We start from the raw sequence: 12,939 nt of genomic DNA, 5'->3' as shown, positions 1-12,939 counted from the left end.
AAGTTTTGGGATTTTGAGAGTATTTAGGTCTATTTACATGAGTTTTTTGCTATATTTGAAAGTTTTTGTAAAATATGACATTTATGAAATAAGGTGTCAAATTTTAGCTATTATTGATAAATACTCGCGGAGCATGAGTTGTTATATCATATTTAATTTTACATATTGCCACTCTCCCTAACTAGTGTTGCAATAGGGACAAATCATTTATTTGAACATCGGTGACAATAGAGCTACTCTTTTATTATATTGTCATATTCCCAAATAAAATGATATTTGTTGTAGGGGTATTTTAGTGAGGGAATAAGAAAAAGGAGCAGCATGGGGAAAAAGAGAGCATAGAGAGTTGGAGAATTTTTGTGATGTAGTTTCTCACCAATTTATTCCTTTATTTATAATAAACATAGCAGGCTTCTTTAGCCTACAAAAAAAACAAAATCCAATAAGAAAGATTTAGAACATAATCATAAATACAACTTATATATGCACAAAGTGTGTGTGAAAATTTGTTTTTTATTTTTTATTTTTTTTATTTTTTATTTTTTAAATTAGAGATGATAAGGTCGCCTGTAAGTGAGGTTTAAATAGAAAACAGCAAAATTTTGTTTTGTGAAATTACATTACTATCCTTAACTTTTTTGTTGTGATAGAAGACAAAAATGTATTTTCATCCTCTTTTGGTTGACAAAGAATATTTCATTAATATGCAGTTTAGATTAAGTTATCTTGTTTGATGAAATCTTGACTCTTGACTTCTCAGATAATGGTTTCACATTGACTATAACCTATAGAGAATTGCTCAAATGAGTTGCCCCATGCACGCATGTGCTCATCCTGACCGTTCATTTTGTGGAATTGACGTGCACGTTGTGACTGATCTTTCTTAATCTGTGAGTCAATTTGTTGTCCGAATTCTTATAATTTGTTTTAAAAATGAATAACAATGACATTTTTCATGAAATGTTATTAAGAATGGATCAAATCCTGTCCTTGTGCAGAGTGGGTGAGAATTTGAAGGAGAGGGAGGGTTGACTGAGTGACAAAAATATAGTCATTAGTTAGGGAGAGGTTAAAACACCAAAACAATCCGCAAATGGTGGAGGGTCTCTCATAAAAACAACCCAATTGAAGAGAGAGAGATTTATGGATTCACCAGTGAAAAATCAAAAGAAGTTTGTTATTCCCAAAAGTGCTTTTTCTTCTTCTTGTTTGGTTGCTCTCAAACAACAAAAAAAGTAACATTAAAGTCAACACAAACACAACACATACTTGAAACGCAAATCCTTCTTGTCTCTCTTTAGAGATCCTGCTGCAAAAGAGAGATAAAGAAGCTTAAACAAAGATATAAAATTTAAAATCCCACCAAAAAAAAAAAATTTAAAAACATTCTAAGGCTTTGTTTGCTAGTTTGTATTGGATTTTTTGTTTCTTCTTGCTGTTTTTGTTTGGTTTTTTCTTCTTATTTCTTAAGATTAAGAAAGTACAGGAAAAGAAGAGAGAGGAGAGAGTTAGAGTTAGAGAGAGAGAGAAAGAAATGTGGCTAGCCAATAATCAAGTGGACAAGAAGGAAGCAGGGAATGGGATTGTGGCAGTGGCAATAGACAGGGACAAGAACAGCCAATGTGCTCTCAAATGGGCAATTGACAGTCTCATCAAACCAGGCCAATCTGTTCTTCTCATCCATGTCAAGGTCAAGCATTCCATAATTTCTCAGTCGCATTCTCTTTCCAATTCCACCCCAAGTACGTACATATTGCCTATGTTTTCATTTTCAGGCCAGTGATTTTCACGCTCCCGTTTTCTTCTTCTGTAGCTTGATATGCAAGTTAAGTTAAATCACACCTCAAGATTTTGCATTGTGGTGTTTGATTTTTGGTTGCAGGAAGTAATCCAAATTGGGACCAACAGTTGGTATGCAAGGACCCTGATCCCCAAACCCGGGAATTGTTCCTTCCCTTTCGTGTTTTTTGCACACGTAAAAATGTGAGTTTGATGAACTTATACTTGCATTCTTGAATTATATTCATTTAGGGTTCATGAACAATTACACATCTGTTTAGGATTTGAATATTTTTATTGCTTTTCTACTTGTGTGTTATCTTTTCTTTTTCGAATTCAGATACAATGCAGAGACCTTGTACTAGAAGACTCCGATGTAACGAAAGCATTAGTTGAATACGTTACTCAAACTGCAATCGAGCATTTGGTTGTTGGTGCCTCAGCAAAAACCGGCTTTCTCAGGTAAGTACCTTCGTTTCTAAGTCAGCTGCCCTTGAACAAATTATTTACCCTCCTAGTTGTGCTATTTGATTGCAAGTTAAATTTCTGAAACTATGAAACCAATTCCGTAGGGCGTTACGTTGCTTCGTATGCCTCGAAATTCCACAGAACATTGTCTCATTTTTTTTAAAATTTTATGTAGATTCAAAGCATCAGATATTCCAGGAAACATATCAAAGGCGGCACCAGACTTTTGTAATGTATATGTTGTATCCAAGCAAAAACTCCAATCAAGGAGGGCCGCCTCACGTCCTGCCCCGGCTGTCTCACCCCTACGCAACCCAGCTCGTAACCACACCCCAAGCCCAAAGTCAGAGCCATACGTCTTCCCTCCTTCTGGTAACAAAGGTTGGTTTCTTTCACCCTTAAGCATAATCATCTCCCACTAATTTTTTGAAAGTCAAGGAACCTTAAAATGTTGGATCCACTTCCAGGAAATGAAAAGCCACCAGAACCGCCACGTCAATCCCACGATGAAATGGACTACTTCAGGTCAGTAGCAGCTCTCAATCTCTCCCTTTCAATGAAGATGGACAAAATGGTTTTTAAAACATAAAGCAATTTATCTGTTTTGTTGTGAGAACTAACAGTAATATCATGGGAAGCAGGTCTCCGTTTACTAGGAAAGGCCCGAACGGGAAGTCATATGCAGATCTCCCTATGCCGGATACTGATATATCTTTTGTTAGCTCTGGAAGGCCGAGCATTGACCGTATCTTCCCTGCATTTTATAACGAAAACCTAGATTCAGGAAGAGTCACCCCACCACGAATGTCCAACAGCACGGAAATAGACTTGAACCACAGCTTTGAGTCTATGCAGTACTTTGGACGGAGGTCCGTGGATGTCAGCTCCTCTCCACCCACATTCTCTTCGGTTTCTCAGGATAGTGATAGGTTATCCTCTGCATCAATGGTAAGTGCATCTAGTCTCTATTAATTTACGAATTTGTACTTCTAGTTAAATTTTGTTACAATAGAAATGTTTTTTGTCACTCGAATTTCAGGAAGACATGGAGGCTGAAATGAGAAGGCTAAAGCTGGAGCTCAAGCAAACTATGGAAATGTATAGCACTGCCTGTAAAGAGGCACTCTCGGCGAAGCAAAAGGTAAGCGAAATTCTATCAACATTTTACACCTTTCGTGATTTCACATAGGTCTGATAATTGATGTTATTTTACAGGCTGTAGAACTCCAGCGCTGGAAATTAGAAGAAGAAAGGAGATTGGAAGAGGCGCGGCTAGCTGAGGAAACCGCAATGGCTATTGTAGAAAAGGAGAGAGCAAAGTCCAGAGCAGCCATCGAGGCTGCTGAAGCAGCTAAGAGGATTGCAGAACTGGAAGCACAAAAAAGAATCAATGCAGAAATGAAAGCACTCAAAGAACACGAAGAGAAGAAGAAGGCACTTAGCGCTCTGCAACAGTCGGATGTCAGGTATAGGAAGTACTCAATTGAAGAGATTGAGGCTGCCACGGAGTTCTTTACAGAATCCCGCAAGATTGGAGAAGGAGGTTACGGTCCTGTATATAGGTGTAATCTTGACCATACTCCTGTTGCAATTAAGGTTTTACGTCCAGATGCTGCACAAGGAAGATCACAGTTCAACCAAGAGGTATGAAACAAAAAGGCGCGTGTTCTCTTTCCAATCAGTTTGACAATATAAGATACGTATGCTGCAAGACTATGTATTTGGACCCCCAGTTTGGTTGATTCGTGTATTGCCGGGCTGTCTGACAAGGGATTATAAATTTGGAAACATAAGTTTTTTTTTTTTTGGTTGATTTGCTAATTACCATGAACAGGTTGAAGTATTGAGCTCTATACGGCATCCTAACATGGTTCTTCTGCTGGGAGCCTGCCCGGAGTACGGATGCTTGGTTTATGAGTACATGGCTAATGGGAGCTTGGAAGACCGTCTTCTTCGTAGAGGAAACAGTCCAATTCTCTCTTGGCAACTTAGATTTAAGATTGCAGCTGAAATTGGGACAGGCTTGCTATTCCTCCACCAGGCCAAACCAGAGCCACTAGTCCACCGCGACTTAAAACCCGCTAACATCTTGCTTGACCGCAACTATGTGAGCAAGATCAGCGATGTTGGCTTGGCCAGGCTTGTGCCCCCATCTGTTGCTGACACCGTGACGCAGTATCGCATGACATCAACAGCTGGCACGTTCTGCTACATAGACCCTGAGTATCAGCAAACTGGCATGCTTGGTGTTAAGTCTGATGTGTACTCTCTTGGGATTATGTTTCTGCAAATGATCACAGCCAAGCCGGCAATGGGATTGACTCACCATGTTGAAAGGGCTATTGAGAAGGGGACTTTCGAAGATATGCTGGATCCATCAGTGCCAGATTGGCCGGTTCAAGACACATTGAAGTTTGCCAAGCTGGCTCTCCAGTGTGCAGAGTTGCGGCGAAAAGACAGGCCGGACCTTCGAAAGGTTATCCTGCCAGAACTTAACAGATTGAGAGGGATTGCTGAAGAGACAATGCACCCAACACTGATGGCTGGTGGTCATAGCCCCTCGTCCGAACACAGCCAAGTTTCTGTGCAGCTAGTAAGTGTATATGGACAATAAACATAGTCCTCTTTCTCTCACTAAATCCTACTTTGAACCCTGAAAATTGTCGAATGCGATCTAAAAGGTGTTGATTGGTTTTTGCAGGAGGGGAGTGAACCAGAAACAAGATCTGCTGAGAGCTAGGAATAGCCAGCAAACACTCACTATCATCTCAAACCGTAGACTATTTAAGAAAACATGTCTAAGGATTGTAAGTAATTAAGCACAAAAAAAAAAAAAAAAAATTGTACAAGTTTTGTAGATAAATTGACGAGTCGATGAAACTCAGCATGTATGTGACAGTTTGGTTTTTGGTATTCTAGAGTAGTCAATTACTTATGATCAACTATCAATTTCTTATATATTCTCTTTGTCGATAATTGATACGAGTATGAAGATTGAAACAACCAAAGATCCATAAAGACTACATATTAACACCAGGTTGAAGTTACCGGACGTTTAAGCGAGTCCAATCAAAATCATAGTCGAACTGAAAACCTTCACCAACAAAAAGGTCACGAAAGAGTCTCTTCAGAGAAGCATAATCGGGTTTAGCATCAAACCGCAATGACCTACAGTAAAGCAAGTATACCGAAAACTCTGAAGGGTAACCAGAGCATAAGGACTCAATAGAAGTTGACATTTTCTTTTCTACGATGTTCTCATCTTTCTGCTTTTTTGTTCCCACTTTCAATCCCTGCCAAGGAAGACTTCCTCTTAGAAAGTACATAAGCACATATCCAAGTGATTCCAAATCGTCGCGGCGGCTTTGTTCAATGCCAAGATGAGTATTTACGCTTGCATACCTTGCATTACCTATCAGACTTTTATTTTCTCTGTAAGGAATATGCCTATGAGTTGAAGGGTCTCTATACTTCTTAGCGAGACCTAAGTCAATGATGTAAACCTGATTCGCTCGTCGACCGACTCCCATTACGAAATTGTCTGGCTTGATGTCGCGGTGCAGGACTGATTTCGAATGAACAAACTCTACTCGATCTAGCATTGTATCTGCGAGCATGAGAACCGTCTTAAGAGAGAATTTCCTGTTGCAAACTTGGAATAAATCCTCAAGACTAGGTCCGAGTAATTCCATGGCAAGAAAATTGTAGTCTCCTTCAGAGCCAAACGCTCTCACGTTTGGAATTCCAGGTCCTCCATGCACTACTTTATACAACTTTGATTCATACAGCAGTTGTGGATGCTTCGTCTTGCCACTTTCGAGCTTAATAGCAACCTCCTCGTTTGTCTGAATATTAGTACCTCGGTAGACCTCTCCACACGATCCCCTACCGATCTTTCTAACAAGTTGAAACCTTCCACCCACCAGAGGTTCCATATCCCCCTAAAACCCTACGACGGCACAAAAACCCTAGCCCTAAATCAAATGCTTAAGACCGAAAACAATTAAGTAATGGTTTTGAAGGGAAATAACGCAACCAAAAAGACGGAATAAAGGATCGTCAAAAAGAGAGAATTCCTGACGTAAATATAATTCCCAAGGGAACCTAACGATTCTAGGATTATTAAAGGGTTATATAGTACATAGGATATAACAAATATCTATTCAAAACTCAAACGTGAATATCAGAAACTAAAGTTGTGTCTTAATTAAAAGACGTACATCGTGATTAACATCATGGGGCATAAAACAAAAAAAAAATATTACAAATATCAGCACAAACTATGAAATACAAAGTCTTTCAAATCAGTGTAACATTGTCTTCTTACAATTTAATCCAATACGCGGTCCAAAATGTCTATGTGAGTAAATCTTTCCAAATGATGTTAGTACCTCGGTATATCTTTCCAAATGATCCGCTACCAATCTTCTGGCCAAGTCGAAACCTTTCCCCCACCTGAGACTCCATACCCCCAAAACGCAACGGAGAGAAACCCTAGCCCTAAATCAAAACCCTAAAACGAAAAGAACATTAATTGATCAGATTTCAGAAGAAAACATCTTAATTACACATGGGATGACTTAACCATCAAAACCCTAATTAATTAGAAAGTTTAATAATCATTGATATTTCTTGATTAACAAGAAATCATTGACCACATACTTTACTTACCCATAATGGATATATATACACACACACACATATACATACATATACATATATATATATATATATGTTGAAAACATTGGCAATGTTGAAAATATTTGGCAGATTAATGAATGCCCACACAGATTTTCAATACTCACACAGTAATGTGGACTTTGGAAATGAAGGAGATCGTATTTTCAAAGTGTGTGTGCTAGAGTTGCTTTATAAATAGCGCGCTCCGTGTACTATCAAAATACAGAGAAAATGAAAGATAAATAACATCAGTATCCATCCATCCCTCTTTCATTTGTCATCCCCTTGTGTTATAGTTACAGTGTAATATTTTATACTTGCTTCGCTCCTGTCACTAGTAAAGGTTATCTCTCTAACTTTTACCTATTTATAACAATATATATATATGGGAGCAATTCAGTCCTTGACTTTTCCATGTTTAATAATATAAAAATTAATAAATACGAAGATCCCACCCAAAAATCGTATCAAATACCCTACAAAATAAGAAATTTGATCTGCATTCAGCAACTAGCACCTTAATCAATATTTGAGGGTTTTTTTGTTAGCACCTTATATAGGATTATTTTTAACTACACTCCTAAAACTCCACTTTGATCTCATTATTTTTGTCTCTTGAAAGTCAAATTTTGTTACTTAAACCTTTAAAACTCGATTTTTACTTCATTTTTCCTAAATTCTGTCTATTCAATTAGATGATGCCACATGATTAAAACAAACGATAAAAAAAATATTTATTTTTAGATATGCGTGCATGTCCACTTTAACCCCTCCTTCCGTTGTCTTCCTTGCAACTCCTTTCAAACTTCATCGTCCTTCATCTTCTTTAACGAAATTTATAAAAACACAAAAGAATGTCTGACCCTCTGTTTATACAACAGCTCTGCAATTCTAAATTTGAGTTGAGTGTCATTTTCTTCTTCTTTTCTACTGTCGTTTATAGAATCGTCTATTTCTTCTAGAATAAGTCATTTCTTCTCAATTCATTCCCTCTTATCCCAAGTTGTTGATATGATTGATGTCAGAGAATTAGTTTCCACTTGGTAATTCAAGCTTTTATCCCCTTGAAATTACGAATTTGACAATGGATGGAAAGCACTTTTCTTATGTAAAAATTGATTGAGCAGCCTCCCTTCTGTGAAAGAGGGGTTTTGCCGCCCACAATGCCATAGCATAAGGTTCTTTTAAATCTTAGGTTGTACACTGTTCACTTGCTGCCAAAGTAAATACCCAATAAGTTTTCCACACCAAATTCGACTTGTTGGGCCTTGGACATACCCAACAACTGATTTCAGTCCAAAGTATCTCTGAGTTTAATTTCTTGTTTCATCATTGTCTCCTGTTGCAAACGTTGAGTCTTAATTAATCCATATGTCACAAGTATTCTTTGCTTTTCTCACCGTCCATAATTTATGGGTGGTGTTATTAGTACTCTTAAAAGCCTTTTTGCACTCCTTAAATGTATTTTCCTTCATATATTCACGAGTGCAAGGTAACATTTTTGGTAGGAATAACACTTGCATTCCCTCTCATGGGGGAATGCACATATTCTACCAAATACAAATAATGTAGTTTCGCTCTAAAAAATTTATAATCGAAACCATTCAATTTTTTAATCTTCATTTAAAGAGCATCCCACAACAAAACATTCAAATTGGAGATTGTTTAGTCACCAAATGTATCAAACAAACATGGGGATGCAAGTATTATTCTAATTCATTTCAATCATATATTATATATAAATATACTAATTGAGAGTGTACGTGTAAATTTAATCTTTGAAGGTAAATTTGTCATTTGAGAAAACATATTTTGATGCAATCGGTAAATTTTGGACGGAATATGAGTTGAACTATTTGTTTTGAATAAACGATATTATCTACATTAAGGGAGTGAACGAGTGGTTAAGTCTCACAATGAGTTATCAATAATGTGCTCCAAATTCAATTTTTGGGCCTCTAGCTAAAGTGAGATTCATATTTGAGTTTCAATATGAGATTTAAGTCTAATGTGGAGCTCATGCTAATAAAGAAAAATGATACTTAACCAAGAAAATAAAATTTGAGTCGTGAGTGAAATTTTTCTCCTCAATGCAAAAGTATTAAACCTATAAGTTTTTAGACTTATATAGATATATGTCCAAATTTTAGTTTTACATTGAAGATACTCTTTTTGATTGTTTGAATGGCTAGGATATAGGCTGATACAAAGATTTAGGTTTGGAAAATTTTATCATGGTTAACCCACAGTCATTCATTCATATCTATGTTAAATACTACTATCTTTAATGATAATTGCATAATAGGTAAATCAAATAATTTAAAATGACGTTTTATTCTAATGGTGGAAAGAAAACATGCTTATCCACTCTGGTATGGGTTTAATCCTCGCTTATTCTCTTTCTCCCTAACAATTAACTACTCAATCCACTAACACTATGACTTTACTAGAAAATTTCATATTTAATTTTTAAGTTGGGTGTAAAGGAATATAAAAAAAAAGTTGGGTATAAAAGAAACAAATGATAATTTCAAACAAAAATTTAAAATTTGATTTGATTTTTAGTTTTGGGGTGTTTGGGTCAATTGAAATAAAGTTTTTGATATATGTGAAAGTTTTCAAAGAGTAAGGTGACATATACCATTTATACTTGAAAAATTATTATCCACCCTTTAGCGTAAATATGATTTATATATACTTAAAAAAATTGTCCATAAGGAATGAAAACTCCCCATGAGATAGAACCTACCTACTTCCGTTACAAAAGAATTCTGCCACGAAATTACAACCTTGAAGAACGAGATTAATTTCCAGCCACTGCATGCTCTGCGTTTGTAACGTTCCATTTTAATAGAGGAGGTTTACACGAAGCAATGGGAGGGTCTGCATGTTGTACACCTAATCTAGACAACCAAATTTACCTGTGATGCATGCATCTACATCAGCTCTCTCTGTTCTTCCCTTCCCTATAAATCTTCAACCAATTCGCTTTTGTTATCATCAACTAGCAAACTCTGAGTTGCAAAAGATAAAGTATCTTAGTGTAGTGATGGAGTTCCGTTTCTCAAAAATGTTTGCTTTTCTCACTGTAAGAATAAGCTAGCTCCATCTCTAGTTAATTAATTTGGATATTATCCTTTTAATGTTTACTAATTTCGTTGTTTTCTTAATTATCTGCGACTTAATTAATGATGGTTCGACTTCAACTGTTGCAGCTGACCACACTGGTGGCAATGGCAAGTCATGCTGCGGCTGTCCGGCAGCCGTTGCCTCAACTTTCCTACTGGAACTCCGTCCTGCCAAACACACCAATGCCTAAAGCTTTCAGTGAACTTGTCCATCCTGGAGGTTTGTGTGTGTGTAAATTATTGAAAATTAATTACAAAATGGTTATAAAACGAGTCTATAGTTTCACGTAGTAATTATATAACAACATGTTTGCGTATGTGTAGTCCCTCGCATGTACTTTGCTGCGTTAATTTGGTTTACGCTGCTAAATCTGCAGACTTAGTATCCAAGAACTTTCTCCGTCCTGCTGGCGCTGAGAATCAACTTGACAAAGCCACTGATGCTCTTGGCCCTTGTGCCGGTTTAGTCCTCATGGAGAAGGACTTGCGCCCTGGAAAAACAGTGAAATATGGCTTCCCCAGAGATACAACTAGCAAATCATCACGTTTCGTGTCCCGCCCAACCGCAGAGTCGATCCCCTTCTCATCAAACAAAATGGAAGAGATTCTCAGACGATTTTCGCTGAGGCCGGAATCCGCAGAAGCCAATACAATCAAGGAAACCATTGATTATTGCGAAATGCCAGCCATGAAAGGAGAAGAAAGATATTGTGCTACCTCTTTGGAGTCACTGGTTGACTTCGCCACCTCCGAGCTCGGAAGTAACATCCGAACAATGTCGACGGAGGTGGAAAGAGGAGCCAACAATGATGTGGAGCAGACTTACACAATAACCGATGGAGTGAAGGTTCTGGCGGAGGACAAAGTCGTTACGTGCCATAAGATGAGCTATCCATTTGCTGTGTTCTTGTGCCATGCCATAGAAAAGACACGGGCCTATATGGTGCCTATGGAAGGTGCTGATGGGACCAAGGCTAATGCAGTAATCATTTGCCATCGAGACACATCTAAATTTGCACCAAACAATTGGGGCTTGTCACAGCTCCATCTTAAACCAGGAGAAGGTCCCCTCTGCCATCTTCTTTCCGACGGACATCTTACCTGGCTTAGAGAAAAAAACCTAGATGATCACTACATCGTTTCAGTTGCCTAATCGTCGTACTAAACGACGATCAGTCAGCTGAAAAAGAGTCCATAAGAATAAGGGAGTTGTATCTGCTTCTGCTCCATGAAAATAAATAAAGGAATGCCTTGAGAATAGGCTAGCACTGTTTCAAGAAAATATTAGTTTCCAAAGAAGAAAAAGACGAAATTGACTGAAGAATAGAATATCTTTCTCACCCTCTACTCCTTCGATTTCAGCTATCTTTAGCGACGGTGTGATGATTCGCTGACAAATACTTTTCCCAAACTAAACATGTCCTTCTCTTTGCACTTAATTTCCTTTTATATAATTTTATTTTGGTGAAACTATTATGTTTAATGAGGCACAAGTGAAGAAATAGAATTAATACTTATTCTTGTGAAAACAATGCCCGGGAAATGGCCCTATTTTATTTTTCTAGCATGGCCACCAAAAACTCAAGAACCGCCTGGTATCCTACACTCTACGTCAGGTTATTGAGATTTGAATCCCAAATTGATGAGAGAATAAACTTTATATGGGCTTATAAGAAATTAGGTTGCTTTCTATATTGCCAATTGATTTTATGTGGAACCTCAACTTTCTTTATGATATCATAGCAAGTTGTCCTTGTGTGAAGCTCAACACCACATGTGAAGCTCAACACCACACGTGCTCCACGTCACCTAGTTTGTGTTATCAACGTGTTTGGCTTAAAAATTCCTTACACGATGGGGCATGTTGAGATTGAATCCCACATTGATAGGAGAATGGACTTTACATGGGTTTATAAGAAGAAAAGACCTTCAACCCAACACACAAATCAACGCTCTATGCGAAACCTCTCACAACTTTATGTGAAACACTAAATACTTTACTAATTATTAGCACGAATTCCATCTTGTTAGACGGGTTTGAGTTGGCAACCAAATGACAACGACTGTCTGGTTATGCGGGTTTTCCTGAAGCAACTAGCAAAGGCAGCTATCTAGTTAGACAAAACCTAAGTTGTAGAGTTACTTGCCTTAGAAGTTTAGTTGTCTCGTTAGACAGGGAGTCTCTCAAGCTCTATTGACTATCTATCTTAAGTCTCAGCTGGTGAAGAGTGTTTGGTTTCTTTTGCCGAAAGAAGTCACTTCATTAGCTTTCTCGGCAAAGTATTACTTTCAAGTTATTCAAAGTTTGACACATAGACAGCCAAACCAATATTGAACCTCATAGCAATTGACATAACCTTGTCTTCAGGTCATATAACCCAAGGCGAAGAGTGTTCCTTTCAACATTCACCACATTCAAGATTACCAAAAGTGCTTCTAACTATGTTCGGTAAAAAAAGATAGAAGTCTTCATGAATTAAAAAAAAAAAAAAAAAAAAAAAAAAAAACACTTTAAGTGCTTTAAAAGCGCGTGCTCTTGTTTTTTTTTTTTTAAGAAACACTTCAAATGCTCTTTCATAGAGCACTTGCATTTTTTATTAATTTCAATATGCTTCTAATACAAATGCTTTTACAATAAGTGCTTCTTAACATAGTGTTTTTCTAAAAAGCAGTTCAGAACAAGGATAGTTCATCATTGTAATCTCTTAGTGCGGAATACTCTCTGGCAAACCTGGGTTGAAATTTTCTTTTGTCGAGGTCCAAATAAATGTACCATTTTCTCCATTGTACTTAATCATGGATTCACGGTTGCTTTTGAGATAAATTTAACGTCAGAATGTGCGTGGATTGGTGACAACTTTGTGGGTTGGTGACACCTGTGTTT

General features: G+C 37.4%; 3 protein-coding genes across 3 annotated transcripts; 2 read left to right on the top strand and 1 right to left on the bottom strand.

The window, feature by feature from the left end:
* Positions 1 to 1,143: 1,143 nt before the first annotated feature.
* Positions 1,144 to 5,223, top strand: LOC137718597 (U-box domain-containing protein 35-like). Its single transcript, XM_068458147.2, has 10 exons — positions 1,144 to 1,742; positions 1,883 to 1,983; positions 2,120 to 2,241; positions 2,423 to 2,628; positions 2,715 to 2,772; positions 2,889 to 3,195; positions 3,287 to 3,388; positions 3,463 to 3,891; positions 4,082 to 4,840; positions 4,949 to 5,223. Exons 1-10 carry the CDS (start codon positions 1,535 to 1,537, stop codon positions 4,985 to 4,987), a joined length of 2,331 nt encoding a protein of 776 aa, XP_068314248.2. The 5' UTR covers positions 1,144 to 1,534; the 3' UTR covers positions 4,988 to 5,223.
* A 68-nt stretch (positions 5,224 to 5,291) lies between these two features.
* LOC137718785 (casein kinase 1-like protein 1) lies at positions 5,292 to 6,272 on the bottom strand. The gene has a single exon (XM_068458319.2). It carries the CDS (start codon positions 6,180 to 6,182, stop codon positions 5,292 to 5,294), a length of 891 nt encoding a protein of 296 aa, XP_068314420.2. The 5' UTR covers positions 6,183 to 6,272.
* A 3,657-nt stretch (positions 6,273 to 9,929) lies between these two features.
* On the top strand, positions 9,930 to 11,337 carry LOC137717015 (BURP domain protein RD22-like). The gene is made up of 3 exons (XM_068456335.2): positions 9,930 to 10,015; positions 10,143 to 10,275; positions 10,433 to 11,337. Exons 1-3 carry the CDS (start codon positions 9,977 to 9,979, stop codon positions 11,206 to 11,208), a joined length of 948 nt encoding a protein of 315 aa, XP_068312436.2. The 5' UTR covers positions 9,930 to 9,976; the 3' UTR covers positions 11,209 to 11,337.
* The last annotated feature ends 1,602 nt before the right edge of the window (positions 11,338 to 12,939 follow it).

This window comes from Pyrus communis, chromosome 8 (genome assembly GCF_041283825.1).
Source record: "Pyrus communis isolate YQ-2024b chromosome 8, ASM4128382v1, whole genome shotgun sequence".
Lineage (NCBI taxonomy): Eukaryota > Viridiplantae > Streptophyta > Magnoliopsida > Rosales > Rosaceae > Pyrus > Pyrus communis.
The sequence above is the reverse complement of the archived record's forward strand: the minus strand, read 5'-3'. Positions and strand labels throughout refer to the sequence as shown.